A 22,685-nucleotide genomic window follows, 5' to 3' on the forward strand; every position below is an offset into this window, starting at 1 on the left:
TCTTGCTTTTCACGTTGTTATATAAGTCAGTGTCTCTGTTGAATGTATTCCACACAGAGCATTAACACTTTCCGTGCGGGGTTACTCTTAGTTTCAAGAAGTAACTTCCATAGTGCTGAATAGTGCCGTGTTACTCTCAGGAAGTAACTTGGTATATAGGGTAGTTTATTTCATCATCCTTATCAGTTAAGAAGAAACCTGATAAGAGCACTGAAAACAAAAGAGACCTTGAAAGTGTCGAAGATGATTCACACAAAGATACAGAAGTCGAAGAAGTGAAAACGTCTCTTGATGAGAGAAGTAGTGCTGAAGAGACTCCAGGGGAATGTTTACAGTCAGAGAAAACTTCTGAAGTAAATGATGATGAGTCAAGTGAAGGTCTTCCAAAATTACTTTCTCCAGAAGTGGAAGAAGCTGTAATTAAGTACAAAGACTTCGGATATATGCAGTCTAAAATTTTTTCCGAGGAACTGCGAGCAAAATTATGAGTAGCTTATTTTTCCAAAACAAAGATGAACGGTATTGTTTCCAGTAGAGCTTACCCAAAATAAATTACTAAGTTTGACATCATAGTTCACTAGAAAGCTTCCAACAAGAGAAATTTGCAACCGATCTTGGCTCCTGTTCTCTCCACACTTGAAATGTCTGTTTTGTTTTGCATGTGTTCTGTTTTCTGAGACATTAGAAAAGACATCTAGTGTATTGAGCAAACCAGAAACCTGAGAGACTGCAAGAACATCAACACCGATAACAGTAAACTCAGGTGTACCTCAAGGAACAGTGTTGGGTCCACTACTATTTTTAATTTACATAAATGATTTACCAAATTGCATTAGTTCAGGAACAAAAGTCAGATTATTTGCAGACGATTGCATAATATATAGAACAATAAAAACAACACAAGACACAGATATTTTACAAAGAGAATTAGATGAATTACAGAAATGGGAATCAAATTGGAGCATGTCTTTCCACCCAGAAAAATGTCAGTTGTTAAGAGTAACAAAAAAACTAAAACAAATTAATTCCACTTATCTTATTCATGGCAAACCAGTAACACAGACTAAAAACGCAAAATACCTAGGTGTTATAATAAATGAAAAACTATCATGCAATCCACATATTGATGAAACTACAAAAAAATCAAACAATGCATTAGGATTTATTAAAAGAAATTTCTATAAATCAAATAAGAACATAAAACTAAAATGTTATTTAACCTTGGTTAGGCCAATAATAGAATATGCATCCTCCGTTTGGGACCCCTCAACTCAAGAAAACATTAAGAAACTGGAACAGACACAAAATAGAGCAGTGAGATTCATAACAAACGAATATTCACATTTGACTAGAGTAACACCTTTAGTAAAATCACTAAATTTAGAAAGCCTTCAGGACAGAAGGCTCAAAAGTAAAGTAGCAATCATACATAAAACACTGAACCATAATCTTCAAATACAAAAACAAAATTTAATAAAATACTCTGAAAGACACAAAGATAAAGGCACATTCCTCGTCCCATATGCTAGGACAAATTTGTACAAATACTCCTTCTTCCCTAGTGCTATTAGAGCATGGAATGGGTTGCCTGAGCTAGCAAGGAAAACCAATGACTTGGCAGAATTTAAGTCATTGGTTAATATGCATGACTAAATGCATGACGCGTAGGACGTAATCATCTTCTTTTTTGAAGTAACGTCTGTATTATATAAGATAAGAAGATAAGACATGAAGAAGGAGTCCACCACAGATGGCGTAGCTAGGTGGGGGGAGGACTCGAGGAGGGGGAGAACTGTACATAAATAGTTCAACTTTTTTTTTCCAATTCACCCCAGAGATGGGCCAATCTGAAAGAAGCTGGAGCCGGGAGTTTAAAAAAAGGAGAGTAATACTAGGTGATTCGCTAGAGAAGAAGCTTCGTCGGTAGTTCCCTTGCATCTCAACAAAATCATCAAGCTGTTGGAGAAACTTTTTAATCAACAACTGAAAGAATGGACACTAGAAGCAGTGCACAGAATCTTCATTATGCAGTGGAAAATTATGATTTTTACTTATCTGGAATTCTGGTCAAATCTCCTACGCCAAACCAATATAGTTCAAAAGAAACTACAAAAGTCTGGACTGCATATATGGGAATTTGCTAAAGAAATTAAAACCCCTTCATGCTTTCTGCAAAATGATGAGAAACTGACGAAACTGATCAAAACCCAATTCATCGAAAGATCAAAAGAATGTAGTGAATTCTATGAATTTCCTGTAAACAAAACAACCAGAAGAAAGAAAAGACTTGATGGGGAGTTGAGCTCTGATGTAGGACTGTCAATACAACTGCAATTCAAACGTGTTGCGACAGAAGTGCTGGACAGACTTCATATGGAGATGAAGGACAGATTCCAAAGGCTGGAAAACCATGTGGACACCTTTGGGTTTCTTCTTGAACCAAGACACCTTTTGGAGCCTAACTATGATGACCGCTGATGAAAAACTGAGTTCTGTTTGATGAAATACAGGCAAATCGATTGTTCAATAATGTGGTTGATGCACAAGGTCTATCCCTCCGGGCCCCTAAATCCCTAGCTACGCTCATGGTCCATAGACTTATAAGACTGATGATGTGTGACTGTTGGATAAGATAATAGCATTTCAAAGAGTAATTCAGGTGAAAAAAGGTGGTGGCTTTTAATAGAAGACGCCCATGTTCTTATCATGAACAGCGTTTTTCTCTGGCACAATGACTTTCTAAACCAGTTCTGCTTTTTGTTTGCCACCGACACGTACGAATCACAAACGACACACCTGCTTCATTTTCTGTTCACCCATCACCAAAACATGGATACTCAGTCTTTCATTGGATCGGAAAATTTACATATTTCCTAATTGACTAATGTTGGTCGATATCTTAAAAAACAAATTCTAATTATTAAACACATACATGACAACAGCGAGTAAGCTGTTGGTGTGTATTATTGGTCAATATCAAAATGATCATGCCACTCATTTTACAGAGGTTATACTAATCATTACTATTCAACACAGTGAACACTCGGGGAACCTTTGCATCTTTTCATCTTGGTAGGTTCAGGAAGCGTTTATGTTTAAAGCTTAAAATATTAAGTATTAAATTCCATTGCTAGATTGTATGCCATTAAACAGCTGTGAAAAAGCCGGACAGTAGGACACTTTAAGCTAATGCCGGTGGAACGGAGGACACAACCCCAAAAAGGAAGACATTGCCTCCTTTTGCCGGACGTCTGGTAACTCTATCCAATATAATCGAATGGGACCCTACTATTGAGCAGACCGCACTTTGCTTGACCCAGCTAATGTCAACAACAACTTAGGGGAAGTCCCATTAATCATTACTCATGCCTTCTCGGCTGTGTGTTGGTGAGTGTGTGTGTATTATTTGTGTCAGGCTTAAGCCTCCAAACATTATCTATAAAACTGGAAATCCTGCACCAGTTCTTGTCTATGTATTGCCTCTGTGATAGATTAAATCTCGTTTAGTAATTGCTTGAAATCCCAACTTGTGATAGAGAAGGTAGGCGTTAAAACATTTTTAATGGAATCATTTAAAAACTTATTTTAAAACTTCCTTTCACTAGTTTATTATTTAGTGAATTGTTTAAAATGTAATATACACAATCAGGATGTAAGTCTTCAATTGTATAAGTAACTAAAAAAGAAGCATGAATAACGTCCATTAAAAACTAGTTACCGCATTATCCATTTCTACAAGGAAGATGACCCGTTCTACGCTGGATAGGTAGATTGATCAATAGAAGGATCGAACGGTAGAAGCAAGTTAGACCTAAAATTTGAAATAAAAAGTTTAAAATTAAAAAAAAAATATATAGAGAGAAACAGAGAGTTGTTTTGCCTAAGTAGGCCTACACATTTAGAAAAAGCTTTTCCTTACTAATAGAGTTAATGTTTGTTTATTTACACAGCAACCTTCTATAAAAAGACTTTACTTTGCTTTATTTAAAAAAACGTGTCTTAAAAAATAAATATCAAGCCTATATTTAGTCGTATGTGTAATGTAACTATTTTACCAAGTGATAGCACAGGTTGTTAATAAGCCTGTCTTTACTTTACACATTTTGAACAGTTTATTTCCACCATTTCCCATTATCAGATGAAGATGAAACTTTGCACCATGGGCGTATCCAGGGGGGAGTTGGGGTTCAAACCCCCCCCCCTCTTCCGAAATGAAATCCCCCCCCCCTGCAGGGGGGAGGAGACGGACTTTAGTGACTGATTTTTTTGCTTTGATTTTGTTTATTTTAGGTGAGATTTTAATACTAAACCATCACTTGCCCCAGCGCAGCCATGGAGGTTTTAAGTTTAAAACCCCTACTAGGGGGTTTTGCAGTTAAATTCCCCTCTTCTATAAGGCAAAACAAACAAAAAGTAAAGCAAACGACAATCCCCAAATTCCAAGAGCATAGCTAAGGGAGACTTTGATTTTAAAATCCCCTCCGAAATTTACTATAAAACCCCCTCTTCAATATAAAAAAGCAAATTATACACTGAAAATGCTATGAGCGATGCCAAAGGGGTTTTGACTTTAAACCTTCAGCAGGGTTTAAAGATAAAAAATACCTCTTCAATATAAAAAAAAAACAAATTACACACTCCAAATTTTATGAGTGTAGCCAAAGGGGGTTTTGAGTTTTTAGTTTAACCCCCCCCCCCCTTCACTGAGGTTTGAAGCTAAAAAAATACCTCTTCAATATTAAAAAAAAAAGCACATTACACACTCAAAAATCTTTGAGAGTAATCAAAGGGGTTTTTAATTAAAACCCCCTCCAATGGGGTTTGAAGCAAACAAATTACACACTAAAAAATTTTTGAGAGTAACCAAAGGGGTTTTAAGTTTAAACCCCTCTTCATTGGAGTTTGATGCTAAAAAAAATACCTCTTCAATATTTAAAAAAAATGTAAATTACACACTAAAATTCTTTGAGCTTAGCCAAGCCACAGGGGAGTTTTGAGTTTAAACTCCCTCTTGCAGGTGGCTCTTTTTTTTAGTTTAAAACCACTCCAGATGTTTTTGAGTTTAAAATCCCCCTACAGAGAGGTTGAAAACCCCCTCTTCAATATTATTCTTAAGCAAACTACACTCACCAAATTCTATGAGCGTAGCTAAATGGGGTTTTGAATTTGTTAAAAAAAAAAAAACTCCAGATTCTTTTAGTTTAAAACAGATGATTTTGACGATGGTAAAACTTCCCTTTTCAATATAAAATCTAAAGCAAATTACAGTCACCTAATTCCAAGAGCGTAGCCAAGAGAGGTTAAAAAATTTCTACAAGTGGCTGGACTCCATTAATAAAGTGCAGTGGATAGTCATCTGCCGAAATTGAAAAAGACTAAATGTGGCTCAACAAAGAGGGCCAAGACGGATTTTAGGAGTCAGTTACAAAGATCGGGTTTCAATCAAGGAAATCCTATGCCGAACTGGGAGTCGACCCCTTGGTAAGGTTGTGACAGATCGACGCATGAGGTTTGCGGGACATGTATTCCGACAAAATGAATTACGCATAATAAGAGTTGCAATGACATAGAGACCATTACGAGGAAATCGCCTACTGAGTATGTTACAGAAGTTGTCCTAAGCTATTTAAAGCTCTTTCAAGAGGATACTTTCCTACCCCTTTTGAAATAATTTTGATTTTTGTGCATGGATTTGCATCCTAGATATAGAAAGTTCACATTAATATAATCCAATAGGGATACTATTGAGCTGGTTCTCATTTTGCTTCTAGACCAGCAACGCTGTTTTTTTTCTCTATGATTCAGATGAGAGATTCGAATCAAGCTCAAGCACTGACATCACATATCCATATTTTGGAGAGAACAAGGGAGGAGTTGAGGTCTCGCCTAGAGTACATTGATACGGTAAATAATCTCTTTGGACGAGCTTAGTTCACTTCTGCTTAGAAATTGTAATGACGTCATTTCATTGCAAAAGATAACCTATTTAGATAGTGAAATAGTTTGTTTCATAGTGATTGAATGTGTCTTTTAAATAAGCAGAATATATTAAAAAAATCATTTAAAAAAAATACAAAGCTTATTTAAAGAGGAAGAACTTCGTCCTTAAAACTACATCTTTACAATAATGCACAAGTTATTTTCCTTATTCAAAATCAAACAAAATAATTAATTACCAATAATTAATTTACTAATTGAGTTTTTAAAAAATAATTCATTTTTGTTAGGTACAATAAATAATTGTTTAAAGTATCAATTTGATCGGAGAATGCGTGAGGGAGAAATAGCGTTAATAATTATTTAAGGGGACAAAACCCAACAAATTTAGCCATATTAGTAAACACTGAAGTATTAGTTTCCCTTGTTGTTATTAAACGCAATCATGAATTACCAGTAATTAATTGTCTAAGTGGTAACTTTTTAAATTGATTCATGTCTCGTCTATGTCAATAAATAATTGTGCGAAGTTTCAGCCTAATTCAATCATGGGTATGGGAGAAATAACGTGTACAAACTTTTTACAAGACAGGCAGAGTTTTGTTGAACCTGTATCAACCCTCTTGCTTTAGACATAAAGGTTACGTTTATTAGGGCTTTATTCAAACAAGATTTTGATAGTACATATATAGATAGCTCTAAGTTTTCTATTATGTCTAATTCTTATTTCTCTTTTATAAATCGCTTGATCTCTCTATAAATCAACAATAACATAAATATGAAAGAAGTACTCAAACACTTGTTATAGACATCAAGGTGATGATCAAGCTGTGCCCAGAGAATAGTTCACCAATATAATTTTAACATGTAATAACTAAAAATCTATGTCCTAAATACTGATGATGAAAAATATGTGTTCCATCTTTTATTTTCAAGACCCTTGAGAAATGCAGATTATGGTTAGAAGAATCAGATGATGGACAGACCGGTTTTACGGAGCTTGTATCAAACTGTAGTGAAATAGCAGGTACAGTTGGATCTGTTCTTAACTTTATAGAGATGAAACATGTAAGCATGTATATATATATTGTTCACTTGATTTGATTAAAAGGGCCTCAGATCCTATACCCGTAGAATACCGTAATAAGAACATATTGGAATTAGTCAAGTCAATACTAAAAATACACAGCAAGGCAAACAAACAACAGAATCAGTAGATACCATGTTATTATTGGTGTGTTTCATGCATAGGATCCTTCTAGGCATTAAATAAATAAAAGTTCATTTTCCTTATTTAGTTATTTACTTTAGAGTCTTAACTCTAACATCTGATACAGTGGTTTTTGCTTTCGAAACCTCCTAAGGCACAATTTATTAAGGAAGTTAAGGAACGAAACAAAATATTATTTTATTGTTTACTTTTTGTTGTTGGTATGCAGGTGATTCTGTTTCTAAATCAAGAAACGACTCAGTTGATGAAGGTGTTCTGTCAGATAAAGAAAGTGAAACTAGCCTGTCTGAGTTAAAGACTCAATTGGAAGCTTATCAGCAAGATCAAGTAAATATTTTTTTAGCACAATGTCGAATTATCTGCCCTTAGGACATTCATTATTGAAATGGTTTAAGAAAAGCTTTGCGTCCGTAAGTAAAATCGTAGTTTTCGATGCTTGGAGTTTTGACGTAGGCCTACTTAAGAGATCTCCTATTAGGTTCTTTGCTACGATGTCATATAAATGTCATATAAATATCATGGCGATATACATTTATAATTAAGTATATTGGTATTTAAACAAAATAATAGCGGATTTATGATCTATTTCATTCCGACTAGTTCTTGTTTCTAATGATTGGCTAAAAGGTTTTTTTTTTAAATAGAGAATTGTTAAAAATGAAGTTAAATAAGAAAAAATTAAGATAAACAATCAGCTTTAATTTTGTCATCGTTTATTCCCCAGAAAGTTGAGCAGATGAACAGTGTTCTGAACTGCAAGTGTTATAAACTTAAAGATAACGGTAATGTAAATACATTATTATTTGTTTATACGTAGTTGACCATCAGTTTTTATTGACAAAGAATGGAGAGTTTTTAGAGAACAATTCTTAACATATAAAAAAAAGTTATTGTTTTTTTTGAGATTATGCATTATATTATATCTTTAAAATCATGTTTTTATTAATCTCGTTAATATTACTTGTTACTGGTTTACATTATATTATAAGTAGTAGTACTATTTATATTGTTGTTATTGCTTCGCATGTCGGAGGCGCGTTGGGTGATTGGTAAAGCGCTTAGCTTTCGAACCGGGCGTTCCGAGTTCGATTCCTGGTGAAGACTGAGATTTTAAATTTCGTTTTCTTTTTATGGCGCCTCTGAATCTACCCAGCTCTACCCAGCTCCACCCAGCTCTACCCAGCTCCCCCCAGCTCTACCCAGCTCCACCCAGCTCTACTCAGCTCCACCCAGCTCTACCCAGCTCTACCCAGCTCCACCCAGCTCTACCCAGCTCTACCCAGCTCTACCCAGCTCCACCCAGCTCTGCCCAGCTCTACCCAGCTCCACCCAGCTCTACTCGCTCCACCCAGCTCTACCCAGCTCTACCCAGCTCCACCCAGCTCTACCCAGCTCTACCCAGCTCTACCCAGCTCCACCCAGCTCTGCCCAGCTCTACCCAGCTCCACCCAGCTCTACCCAGCTCTACCTAGCTCTACCAAGCTTGAGCTCCACCCAGCTCTACCCAGCTCCAACCAGCTCTACCCAGCTCTACCCAGCTCCACCCAGCTCTACCCAGCTCTACCCAGCTCTATCCAGCTCCACCCAGCTCTACCCAGCTCCACCCAGCTCTACCCAGCTCCACCCAGCTCCACCCAGCTCTACCCAGCTTTACCCAGCTCTACCCAGCTCCACCCAGCTCTACCCAGCTCCACCCAATGCTTCTAAAGCATGCTCTTTGCGCTCTGCTCCAAACATTTTGTGGACATTTGGTAGGGGGAGGGGGGTATCGGGAAGAAAGTGTCCGTGATACCTTTAGGCTCTCAGCAAAGACAACTCAGCTGGAGTTAAATTAAAAATTCCTGATGTACATCGAGATTCAAACCTGAGCCTCCTCACTCCTCAGCCACATATCAGCCTATGTATCTTATTATAGTCTACCCAAGTTTAAAATGTTCTTTTAGATTAGTTTGTCATTTGAGCTGTTGTGTTTGTGTTTGTAATGTTTTCACAAAGCCTTGAGCCTCCATTTTGTTTGTTTACAGCGCTTTATAAATAAAATTATTATTATTATTAAGTTTAATGTATGTTTTTGTTTTTAAGGTGAACAAGAGGCTCTTCTTTTAGACAAACACAAGAGTGAGACGCATAAAGAGCTTCCAAAATGTACTAAGAATCCAGAACATGAAGAATTTCTATCGCTACCATCTTTAAAATTAGACCATTTACCTATTGAATACCGTGACAAGAACATGTTGGACTTTGTCAAAGTTATGGGCGACCTAACTGTTCAAGTCATTCTTAACATTGAGTCTTTTCAGGCAAAGGGCGAACAGAAGTTGAAGTACGGCACTGGGGTGGTTACAAGTGTGCTTAAACAGTTCTCCACTTGCCAATGTAAAAAATGTAAAATGTCAAAGACTCCGAGTGACGGCTTTTGGGAGATTGACGTATGCACTATTGCACAATTGGTGTCAGATGATTGTGAGGCCAGCAGCACATCATTGAGACTATTCTTTGACAAACAAGATAGTCCGTTGATCACCCTTGATGAGCTTCACCTCGTTAAAGTGGATGTCGACAGGGACTGTTGTACGCTGGCGTGTGTGACTTGTGACAAAGATCTGGGTAGTGAGTTACACAGCAAGAGAACTACATTTGACAGTCTTTGGAGAACTGTCAGCGAAAAGCACTTGAGTTCTGCTACTTCTACTAAGTTTATGTTTATAGTGTCACACCCTCATGGATGTTTTAAACAGGTCAGCTTTGGTCAGTGGGTGGTCAATCCTAACGTTGAGGATAATCCTGATTTCCAAAAGTTTGCCTACACAGCGAGCACCTGCCCAGGAAGCCTAGGAGCTCCAGTCTGTTGTGTTGGTTATACTTACTGGCATTCCCATAGCAGAACCATCAAAATAGGGTCATGCTTTATTGGAGTTAGCAATATTGCTTAACTAATAAGAGCTTAAAAAAGAATACGCTATTAATTTTTCATAACACGTCAGGCTTTAATTATTACTTATGACGTCTTAAACAATAGTTTTTGTGTGACGTCATATTTTAAACTATTTTTTATTTGACGTCATGTTTTAGATTGATTTCATTTTAAAAATATTCTATAGAACATTTGCTTAATAATAATAATAATAATAATAATAGTAATAATAATAATAATAATCTGTATTGTCCTTAAGGAAATTTGTCTTACAATTTGTGCATTACACTAAACAAAACATTATAACTATAAAAAAAACACTTTTTTTCTTGTTCATTGTGTAATTATAAATATATTATTTATTTTTTTTTTTGTAAAAAATGTAAAAATATTATGTCTGTAAGTTTGTATGTATGTGTGTGTGTGTAAGCTACTGTGTATCTGTGTAAACGTTAGTGTGGAGGCCAGTTTTCTTTTCTGTGAATCTTCAAACTTCAAATGTGGTTTGTGCTCTCATTTTCCTTTGTAATTGTAAAGGACACTTTTTAGCTCAGCTCTGATCTTATTTCTGTGATAAATTGTGCTTGCTTGTATTTCTCATTGTAATCATTACTCTTAATCTAGTCACATCTGCTGTGTATTGCCATTGTAAAAACTGTGTTAAGCTTTGCATTAAATATCTAGCTATTCTGCTTTTGAGTTTTTGTTTCAAATATGTAAAAAAAATAAATCTCTAAATATAAATATTGAACTGATTGTGCTCACTGTTTTAGGGTAAGCCCGACATTCGATTTTTTTTAGTGGGGCAAGGAATAGTTGCGTATTTATACGTGATCGGGGCTGTAGGCCTAGGGGACACTGCAAGCTTGCCCTCGAGAGAGAGGGGACAAACCACACGGCTACTACAAGCAGCCAGAGAGACTATCGCATCATATCCAGCCGGAGTAACCACCATCTACACAGACGGTTCTGTGCGGACGCTCGAGGGAACTGTGAAAGCTGGGTACGGAGCGGTAGTTCGACTCTCTGGCACTCCCGAAAGTGACGAGCTCAGGGGATCCTGTCAGCAGAAAAGCAGCCTCGAGGCTGAACTCGAAGCAATGTTCCAAGCACTGGACTGGGTGGCTACGATGGTACGTAACGGGACTGCGTCAGCGCACGACATAGTTCTTTTCACGGACTCGGTGGCCGCACTGGAGGCCATAGAACGGCTGGATGAAGGTGCTAGAAGGGTATGGGACGTCCTAACGGTCGGAGGGCGTCTCCTACGATTCGGCGTGAACGTTACTTTGCAATGGGTGCCCGCCCATTGTGGGGTGGTCAGCCACGATTTGGCTGACCAGCTCGCGAAAACCGCGGTCGCAACGGCGCTCGAACATGATGAACCGTACTCATATGAAAGTGTACGATCCCTAGTCAACCATCCCATGTTGACACTTTGGCACGACGGCTGGGATTCTTCGGACAAGGGGCGTGAGCTTTATCGGGCAATGAGGAGACCAGACAGAAGGGATGCATGGTGGCAACTTAATCGTGCGGAACAGGCAGTCCTAGCCCAGTTCCGGGTCGGCCATTGTCCAATTGGTGCTTACCTCGGACGATGGAAGGAGAACTACGACACACGGTGTCGCCATTGCATGGAGGACGACGAAACAATAGAACACATTCTTTATGAATGCAGAGTTCTGCACGAAGGACGATTGGGACAAGGCTTAGATAGAGAGAATACTGGTTCATGTACGACACAGAGGCTGTCCTTGTACGGGGACAAGGCAACCTTAAGACTCACTGCTCGCTTCCTCTCACGTGCTCTAAGGGAGTAATTCCCAGCATGTTTTTCGTTGTCAATGGGGTTTCTGACTCGGCCTAGGGCCGGGGTCGGCAACCTGCGGCTCGCGAGCCTCATGCGGCTCTTTGGATGTGAAGCTGCGGCTCTTTCGTTACATACGTAATTATTATTTATTTTATTGAATTTTTTTTTCAAAAAGTTATGAATCGTTTAACGAGGATTAGGCACTGATTCTATCTTCAGCCTCTTGTACTCGCTTTTCACCACACCCCTCCCCCATTACACGCGTCGTCACTGTAATCAGTCCGTCGGAAACTCTTGAATGACGCCGTCGTCTGATGCTTCTCTGTACGCTTTAATTTGCTTTTGGCTGTGACGTATAGTTTATTGTTTCAGGTAAATGAGTTAGAAGCGAATTATCTTCTCAAAGTTAGAAGCAATCTATAAGTAATGCTGATCTGGGTTGGGTACCAGTACGTACCACTAGAAATTGCAAAAAAAGGCAATCCATTTACATATGGTATGTCAAAGATTGCTCTATACGTGCATCTGAAAAATATTTTCATGATTTCGAAAAAAAAAACCTTCAAAAAAATCAATGCTAAAACAGTACAAGATAGAATAGCTAAAATGTCTTTAAATGTAACATATTTGCAGGTGGAAGATATTCAATATTCTTCTGTCTTGTCACTTGCTATAGTTGAATTGGCAACATAAAAGACAGGATAAGTTGACCCTTTTGTCATGCATGTCTTCCCAAGTTCCAAAAGAAGAACTTGGATTGCTACCGGTCTGGAGACAAACTAGAGGGGATGATAGAGCGTATACCGAGCAAAAATACCTTGAAGACATTAAAATCGTTTAAAAAACAACTGATTGAGCCAGACAGGAAAAAATAAAGGAGCAACTTCGATTCTTCAAAACAAAATAAATTGCGAATATCTTACGTTTCACTAAGTAATACACCAAGAAGCGCTTTTAGATCAAACGATTCAGGCCGAAATAGTTGAGGTCATAAGTTTGGTAATCAAGATTGTTAATAGCATCTTGTCAAAAGCACTTAACCATCGTCAGTTTAAAGAATTATTAAGCAAAATGGAAACTCCGTATTACGATCTCCTTCACAATAAAGTGTGATGGCTTTCCAAAGGTAAGGTGTTGAAACGTTTTGGCTTGTGCTTGAATGAATTAAATACTTTCCTAAATAAAAAAAGATATTTATCACCCTGAATTAGGGAACAGCAAAAGGTTGCAAAAATGTTAACTTTACATAACACCGAAAATAAATGAGCTAAATGTTAAACCACAAGAAATGGAAACCCAGCCCATGTTAGGGTAGAAGATTAGGCTTCTTTTGAAAAAAATATTATTGCAGAAAGGCGGTAATTTACTTTTTTAGCGGCCCCCGTAAGGGGAAAAAGCCGCTATTAGGTTTGTGCAAAATGTCCGTCTGTCCGTCTGTCCGTCTGTCCGTCTGTCCGTCTGTCACACTCAGATCTCGAAAACTAGAAGAGATATGAAAAATATTATTTCATCATTAAATCCGGCTTGAAAAGTTTAGGTGCAACGGCTACTTTTGGTTTTCTAAAAGCAAATCGTTTAATTTATAAAATTAATTATGCAAGCGATTTTTTCATAAAAATACACCAATTCTAAAACAATTACGTAAATGTAAGGGAGGCAATGTTACAATATGCTAACAAAGATGGACAATTTTTGTGTATTTTCAGTATCACTAAGTCAAATATATTTTTAAAATGTACAGGAAATGTTTACAACAAATACAAATAATAGTTAAAGACGTTTTTTCTGGTCAACTAGCTGCTAAAATTAAAAGAAAACATTTCTGTTTGTTTATAAAGGCTAATAAGGCACTTTGTATGTAAATATCACGCACATTTTTTTAAATGGACTTTTTATGCAGCGATTTTCGTGCAGTAGCGTAACGTCGCAACATGATCAGGTGCTAAACCAATTCCTTAAACTTTTTTTAAAAATCAGATTTTATTTATTTTTTGTTTAGTGCCCCCATCCGAATAAAAGAAGCTTATTTTTGTGCGTTTTGTCTGTTGGTCGGTCTGTCCGTCACGATTAGATTTAAAAAACTAGAACTCTAAAAGCTATTGAAAATCTGATTTACCCTTTAATGTTCCTCCCATAACATCTCAATAGTTTTAAGTATCTAAAATTGATTGTTCCGGATTTTTTTGTGCAAAACTAATCAACGCCAACAAATGTTTGTTTGCTCTTCTAACTTATATTACATTCAATTTCCATGCTTAAACGTTGCAAAAACACATTATCAATAATATGTTGTTCCGTTTTTTATGTAAATAGCATATTAATGCTAAATCATAATCTCTATACTGACTTATATTTCATTAATTGTAAAAATGTTCCGGATATTGTTTTATAAAACATGAATTATGCCTAATGATTGTTTGAAATCGCATAAGGCTTTTAAAAAAAGTAATTTACTAGAATTGATTACTGAAAATTACTTTTTAGACATTTAATTTTCTTGTAAAACATAACATAGAAGTTTTGTAATCGATAAAGAAAGTTCCGGATTTTGTTTCTTACAAATCGTCGCCAGAAATTTCCGAATTTATTTAAAAATCTACTAACGCCAAATAATTGTTTGAACTCCCTCTTCTAATTAATAAACAAATAATCTTCTCATTTACGAAATAATGTTTTTACGGATTTTTATGAAAAATATTTTAACTCACTACTCTCTTACAGTACATTTAACTTTCTACCTAAAACATTAAAAAATCTAATTATCGTTAATATTATGTTCCGATTTTTAAGGAAAACAGAATCCAAACACCAAAGTAAGGTATGAAAATCTCTCCACGTGGCTGTAGTACATCTAATTTTTATACGAGACCATCCAAAAAATTTAGTTAACGGTATTACATTTATCTGAAATTCTCTTTTTCTTTTACTATTTATACAAACATCCGGAACAATCTATTATATAAACTTTTCCATTGTGTTCATACCTAAAAATTATTGCGATGTTTTGAAACGTAAAATAAAGGTTAATCAATTTTTAATAACTTTTAGTTGTTTTTTTTATATCAAGATAACGGACAGACCGACTGACAGACAAAACGCAAAAACAATGTGGCTTTGATCCTTTTTAAATAATATCTATTAGAACTCAGTGCACCAATGTCTATGAACCCTCGTTAAATATCTCGTGTAAATAAAGACATTTTTTTTTATGGTACCGGTACTAGCCTATTGTGAGGTAATGGAATTTTTTTTCTTTGACGTCATATGAATGGACTCTTTAAATGTAATGTTAAAAGAACGCACTCGGTGCACCAATGTCTATTAACCCTCGAAAAAATTGCTTGTATTAATGAAAACATATTTTAGTCTAACTAAGCCGTGTGACGTAGTGTTTTTTTTTCCTTTGACGTCACATGGAATGAATTCTTTAAATGAAATGCTAAAAGAACGCACTCGGTGAACCAATGTCTATGAACACTTGAGAAATGGCTCGTGTTGATAAAGGTGATTTTTAGTCTAGCTAGGCCGTGTGACGTAGTGTTTTTTTTTTCCTTTGACGTCATATGGAATGAATTCTTTAAATGAAATGCTAAAAGAACGCACTCGGTGCACCAATGTCTATGAACACTCGATAAAAGGCTCGTAATGATGAAGGCGATTTTTATTCTAGCTAGGCCGTGTGACGTAGTGTTTTTTTTTCCTTTGACGTCATATGGAATGAATTCTTTAAATGAAATGCTTAAAGAACGCACTCGGTGCACCAAAGTCTATGAACACTCGATAAAAGGCTCTTATAGATGAAGGCGATTTTTAGTCTAGCTAGGCCGTGTGACGTAGTGTTTTTTTTTCCCTCTGACGTTATATGGAATTAATTCTTCAAATGAAATGAAAAAAGAACTCGGTATAGTAATGTTTATTAAGCCTCGTTATGTGACTCGCGTTTAAAAAGGAATGATATCTTGATTTAGATCTAATCTAGATTTTTTAAACTAGATCTAGATTTTTATTACAGTATATCTAGATCTGGATTTATATTCTAATTAAAATTATTTTAGAGTCTAGATCTAGAATTTCTAGATCTAGTTTAGACTAAAATAGACTAGATTAAGATGTAGAATTTCAATTTCTAAACTTAAAGTGTAAAAAAAAAGTGTAGATTTTCATTTCCAAACGTTTTGATCAATATTGTAATGTTTTAATATACTAAAACTAATCTACTATTTTTTTATTAAATTTAAATTTACGGCAAATGAATCTTTGAAACATTATTACTTTTGACCATCGGATGGCTGCCTGGTCGTGCGGTTTGCGCGCTGGACTGTCGTTCAGATTTATGGATGGCCCAGGGTTCAAACCCTGCCCGCTCCCATCCCCCGTCGTCCTGCGGGAGGTTTGGACTAGGAAGTAATTATCTTCAACTCTGAAGGAACATCCGAAACGTGTAAAACATTTTACATCAAAATTAAATCACCTCTTGAATATTATTTGCGAATATGCAGATCCGACAGGGATCCGACTTCGACGGGGGCCGCCTCTGAGTTTGTGTAACACAAACTCTCTTTGTAATCTTGTTATTTAATGTCTAAAGAACTATCGCGATAATATCGGTGCAACTGTTGACACGAATAACTTCAGCACAGTTACAAAAAAATAAATAATTCAAACATGAATTTGTTGTCATTTTTCTATGACAGCTATAAAGAATTACAAACTAACAAAATCATTCTAGCATTAATAGTAACGAAATCCACATTGATCCATTTGAAATTGATAATGAATTTCTAGAAATGTCATTGATTGAAATTAAAACTTTGAGGAGTTGAAAATTGAAAGAGTTGAAAAGAAAGTTGGAAGAGTTGAAAGTCCAGAAATGCATGTACGTAACGAAACAAGTGGACATCTTTAAAAAAAAATGCCGCGAGTTGATTCCGCGCAAGGAATAATCTTCCAGTCTGCAACATTGAGGTGAAGATGTTGGCATTTCGAATGCTATATTCGGATCTACATATTCGTCAGAGCAAGCATTCTCTTGCATGATATTATTAAAACTAAGAAGTCAACAAACAAATGAAAATTTAGAGTCGTGTTTGAAACTAAAAACAACAAGTTATGAGCCAAATGTATCCAAAATTTCTAAAACCAAAGCCATCGCTCACATTGATTTGTTTTCTTAATTGCTTGTTATTGAAGTACAAGTTAGTGTTGCAAGTAAATGTTTTACTGCTTTATTTGCTACCAACATAAACAAAATAATTATCTAATAAAGCCATATATATATATATATATATATATATATATATAGAGAGAGAGAGAGAGAGAGAGAGAGAGAGATAGATATATAGATATATATATCTTATCTACTTTTGCTGTGAAAGCACTACTTATATATAAATAAAAATATATTTTGTCTTTTGAAAAAAAAAAAAATTTCATTAAAAAATAATGTGAGTACTACGTATTGTTGGCAAGTAAAAAAACGCTGTGGCTCTTTAAAATTAAAAAAAAAATGTAAATTGTAATTTTTGGCTCTTTCGACTCAAAAGGTTGCCGACCCCTGGCCTAGGGGACATAAAAATGTTTAACATGAAGAGATTAGTATTCTTTTGTGCTCTCCCCTTCTATTTAACTAAAGAATTTGTAAAAAAAAAATATTTATAATCCATATTGTCCCTAGCGTTAGTGGCGTCACTAGTGGGAGCGGGGGGTGCGGTGCGAGGTGACACCCAAGTGAAAAAATTTGCTTTTGCAATAGAAGACAATTAAAATAGATACCCGAACGTGATTACACATAATTAATATATAAAAATATATTGCCTATAATTATACTATATCACAAAATATAAATCAAATTACCATCAAAATATAAAAAACGTCACACCATACTTTGTACCTCCCGACAAGGCGTTAAACCTTGGTTTCAGCTATACACCAGCTGCATGTATATGAACTCTGCTTTCATATAAAGAAACGTTTTCATTAAAGCTATTGAAAAAGCACCATAATATCATGAACCCAAGCTATAATCAGTGTTTATCCAATGACAAGTTGTCAGACATTAAGTATAAAAAACAAACACGAGACATTTGAAGAATATTCATTAGGCTTTGGAAAATCAAAATCATTGGCCGTCGGGCTTACGTTACAGAAAAAAAAAGACAAAGAAACGATTGCTATCATTGACATAAAAATGACACCAAATTGGAGGTCCACCTTGAAAAGACTTGTTTGTATAATGTTTACAGATGCTCATTCAACGTTAAAGATAAGGTCATCGCTTAGAGTGTATTTAGAATTGAAGCTTTCTAGACAGTGCGGCCAGTATCGCACACCAAAGTCTGTTTAGGGCCAATCACGTGAACAGGAATTGATGTTATTCAAAGTGGCCCATTCAGCAGTACCACCGGCCCCTTTAGGTACTGGCCCACCAGGCATCTGCCCGAATGCCCATATAGCCAGTGCGCACCTGACCTAGACTTAATGATGAGTCGAGTTCAGGCAGTTCAGGGATATGACAGTGACTTTATGACGTCTCTAAGAGTACAACAATTGTATGAACCATCATTCAATTTATTTTAATGAATGTGTAGGTCATTCAATCAGTTTATGTGCTCAACATTTAAAAAAAAATAAATGTTTAAATTAAATTTTTAAAATATTTTTTTGTATTTAATTTTGGTATAATTGAAATATTTTTTCGCTCTGAAAATAAAGCCACAAGTGACTATGGGCAGCTAGAGATGCTTACATTTTTTCCTTTATCAAAAGTATGAATGGTAGGTGCAAAATGTTACTGAAAGCGTTCGTCTCAAATACAAAAAAAAAGCAACAAGAAGGCAACAAAAAGATGCCAGACTCACTATTGATGGCTTGATCGCTTGTTATGCTTTGAGATAGTTGATACATTTATGGTGCAGTAATTACAGTTTTATTTCAGCAACAGATGACGTAGTGTTGATGTTCGTTTCAAGATTAGTTTCTGTTTGAATAGAAATACCAAGAGTGAGAGGACGTCTAGAGGGAGCAGAGGTTAATCCTACAGAAACTAGAAACTGGACCAATCTTTTTACCAATCTTTTGACCAATCAATCTTTTTACCAATCTTTTTACCAATCAATCTTTTTACCAATCTTTTTACCAATCAATCTTTTTACCAATCTTTTTACCAATCAATCTTTTTACCAATCAATCTTTTTACCAATCTTTTTACCAATCAATCTTTTTACCAATCAATCTTTTTACCAATCAATCTTTTTACCAATCAATCTTTTTACCAATCAATCTTTTTACCAATCTTTTTACCAATCAATCTTTTTACCAATCAATCTTTTTACCAATCTTTTTACCAATCAATCTTTTTACCAATCAATCTTTTTACCAATCTTTTTACCAATCAATCTTTTTACCAATCAATCTTTTTACCAATCAATCTTTTTATCAATCTTTTTACCAATCAATCTTTTTACCAATCAATCTTTTTACCAATCAATCTTTTTATCAATCTTTTTACCAATCAATCTTTTTATCAATCTTTTTACCAATCAATCTTTTTATCAATCTTTTTACCAATCAATCTTTTTACCAATCAATCTTTTTATCAATCTTTTTACCAATCAATCTTTTTATCAATCTTTTTACCAATCAATCTTTTTATCAATCTTTTTACCAATCAATCTTTTTATCAATCTTTTTACCAATCAATCTTTTTATCAATCTTTTTACCAATCTTTTTACCAATCAATCTTTTTACCAATCTTTTTACCAATCAATCTTTTTACCAATCTTTTTACCAATCTTTTTACCAATCAATCTTTTTATCAATCTTTTTACCAATCTTTTTACCAATCAATCTTTTTACCAATCTTTTTACCAATCTTTTTACCAATCAATCTTTTTACCAATCTTTTTACCAATCTTTTTACCAATCAATCTTTTTATCAATCTTTTTACCAATCTTTTTACCAATCAATCTTTTTACCAATCTTTTTACCAATCTTTTTACCAATCAATCTTTTTATCAATCTTTTTACCAATCTTTTTACCAATCAATCTTTTTACCAATCTTTTTACCAATCTTTTTACCAATCAATCTTTTTATCAATCTTTTTACCAATCTTTTTACCAATCAATCTTTTTACCAATCTTTTTACCAATCAATCTTTTTACCAATCTTTTTACCAATCAATCTTTTTACCAATCTTTTTACCAATCAATCTTTTTACCAATCAATCTTTTTACCAATCTTTTTACCAATCAATCTTTTTACCAATCAATCTTTTTACCAATCAATCTTTTTACCAATCTTTTTACCAATCAATCTTTTTACCAATCAATCTTTTTACCAATCTTTTTACCAATCAATCTTTTTACCAATCAATCTTTTTACCAATCTTTTTACCAATCAATCTTTTTACCAATCAATCTTTTTACCAATCAATCTTTTTATCAATCTTTTTACCAATCAATCTTTTTACCAATCAATCTTTTTACCAATCAATCTTTTTATCAATCTTTTTACCAATCAATCTTTTTATCAATCTTTTTACCAATCAATCTTTTTATCAATCTTTTTACCAATCAATCTTTTTATCAATCTTTTTACCAATCAATCTTTTTATCAATCTTTTTACCAATCAATCTTTTTATCAATCTTTTTACCAATCAATCTTTTTATCAATCTTTTTACCAATCAATCTTTTTATCAATCTTTTTACCAATCGTTTCACTAAGCCTCCGTTTCTTACCATCTGTGTGTCTATGACGTCATGTGGAAGATGCTTTTTTAAAAGTGAAGCTGATTAAGTACTATTTGTGATGGACAAAGTGACAAACACGAGACACTTTCAGATCCAACCATTTTGTCAATAGAATTTAATAGAAAGCCAAATATCGGATAATTTTGGCTTAGAGTTTCTTGACATTTTTTTCCCTTTGAGAAGGCTACCCTTTTTCCAATTCAAATTCTATTTTTAGTTACATTATGTAATAATCTAGTTTCTATCGATCTATCTACACAATTATGTTTACACTTGATTAGTACAATGGTAGGGTTTGTCTCCGTTGTCTTCACGAGGGTTTGTCTCCGTTACTTCATAAGGTTGCAGTTTTGTATTTATTATCTACACTAGTGTTTTATTCCCCTCTGTTCTGTACTACTGTAAGGGTTTGGCAGATTTACAAATCTAGATAGAATACCGATAAGTAACTATATATCTTTTGTCCCCTCTACAATAAGTACTCTTTAATTAACATTGTGAAGTTACAGTTCTATTTTAAACCATATAAAAGCCAACTATGTTTAGGTCTGGCACAGTGGTTAGTGTGTTGGCCTGAAGAGCTGGGGAAGAAGTTAGCCCTCCAGTTCGAATTCAAGTCATTCAGCTTTCTAAAAATAAATTAAACGTATTTAAAAAGTATCGCCCATATACCACCTTCTTTCTACCCCTACTCCTTCTTTCTACCCTCCTTCTTTCTACCCTTACTCCTTCTTTCTACCCCTACTTCTTCTTTCTACCCCTACTCCTTCTTTCTACCCCTACTCCTTCTTTCTACCCTTACTCCTTCTTTCTACCCCTACTCCTTCTTTCTACCTCTACTCCTTCTTTCTACCTCTACTCCTTCTTTCTACCCCTACTCCTTCTTTCTACCCCTACTCCTTCTTTCTACCCCTACTCCTTCTTTCTACCCCTACTCCTTCTTTCTACCCCTACTTCTTCTTTCTACCCCTACTCCTTCTTTCTACCCCTACTCCTTCTTTCTACCCCTACTCCTTCTTTCTACCTCTACTCCTTCTTTCTACCCCTACTCCTTCTTTCTACCTCTACTCCTTCTTTCTACCCCTACTTCTTCTTTCTACCCCTACTTCTTCTTTCTACCCCTACTTCTTCTTTCTACCTCTACTCCTTCTTTCTACCCCTACTTCTTCTTTCTACCCCTACTCCTTCTTTCTACCTCTACTCCTTCTTTCTACCCCTACTTCTTCTTTCTACCTCTACTCCTTCTTTCTACCCCTACTCCTTCTCTCTACCCCTACTCCTTCTTTCTACCCCTACTTCTTCTTTCTACCTCTACTCCTTCTTTCTACCCCTACTTCTTCTTTCTACCTCTACTCCTTCTTTCTACCCCTACTCCTTCTTTCTACCCCTACTCCTTCTTTCTACCCCTACTTCTTCTTTCTACCTCTACTTCTTCTTTCTACCCCTACTTCTTCTTTCTACCTCTACTCCTTCTTTCTACCCCTACTTCTTCTTTCTACCCCTACTCCTTCTTTCTACCTCTACTCCTTCTTTCTACCCCTACTTCTTCTTTCTACCTCTACTCCTTCTTTCTACCCCTACTCCTTCTTTCTACCCCTACTCCTTCTTTCTACCCCTACTCCTTCTTTCTACCTCTACTCCTTCTTTCTACCCCTACTCCTTCTTTCTACCTCTACTCCTTCTTTCTACCCCTACTTCTTCTTTCTACCTCTACTCCTTCTTTCTACCCCTACTTCTTCTTTCTACCCCTACTCCTTCTTTCTACCTCTACTCCTTCTTTCTACCCCTACTCCTTCTTTCTACCTCTACTCCTTCTTTCTACCCCTACTTCTTCTTTCTACCTCTACTCCTTCTTTCTACCCCTACTCCTTCTTTCTACCCCTACTCCTTCTTTCTACCCCTACTCCTTCTTTCTACCTCTACTCCTTCTTTCTACCCCTACTCCTTCTTTCTACCTCTACTCCTTCTTTCTACCCCTACTTCTTCTTTCTACCTCTACTCCTTCTTTCTACCCCTACTCCTTCTTTCTACCCCTAC

The 22,685-nt window shown here is 35.6% G+C and overlaps 1 protein-coding gene across 1 annotated transcript; it reads left to right on the forward strand.

Moving 5' to 3' along the window:
* Nucleotides 1–3,384: 3,384 nt before the first annotated feature.
* Nucleotides 3,385–10,774, forward strand: LOC106056762 (uncharacterized). The gene is made up of 6 exons (XM_056040603.1): nucleotides 3,385–3,541; nucleotides 5,806–5,904; nucleotides 6,874–6,964; nucleotides 7,377–7,495; nucleotides 7,893–7,950; nucleotides 9,251–10,774. The coding sequence occupies exons 2-6, from the start codon at nucleotides 5,806–5,808 to the stop codon at nucleotides 10,099–10,101; spliced, it is 1,218 nt and encodes a 405-aa protein (XP_055896578.1). The 5' UTR covers nucleotides 3,385–3,541; the 3' UTR covers nucleotides 10,102–10,774.
* The last annotated feature ends 11,911 nt before the right edge of the window (nucleotides 10,775–22,685 follow it).

This window comes from Biomphalaria glabrata, chromosome 9 (assembly GCF_947242115.1).
Source record: "Biomphalaria glabrata chromosome 9, xgBioGlab47.1, whole genome shotgun sequence".
Classification (NCBI taxonomy): Eukaryota; Metazoa; Mollusca; class Gastropoda; family Planorbidae; genus Biomphalaria; species Biomphalaria glabrata.

Bases quoted from the DNA above. Each gene is read 5' to 3' on its own strand.
- LOC106056762 (XM_056040603.1), top strand. From the start codon at position 5,806: ATGAGAGATTCGAATCAAGCTCAAGCACTGACATCACATATCCATATT. The intron at 5,905-6,873 runs GTAAATAATCTC...TTTATTTTCAAG, and splicing joins GCCTAGAGTACATTGATACG to ACCCTTGAGAAATGCAGATT. The intron at 6,965-7,376 runs GTACAGTTGGAT...GTTGGTATGCAG, and splicing joins AAACTGTAGTGAAATAGCAG to GTGATTCTGTTTCTAAATCA.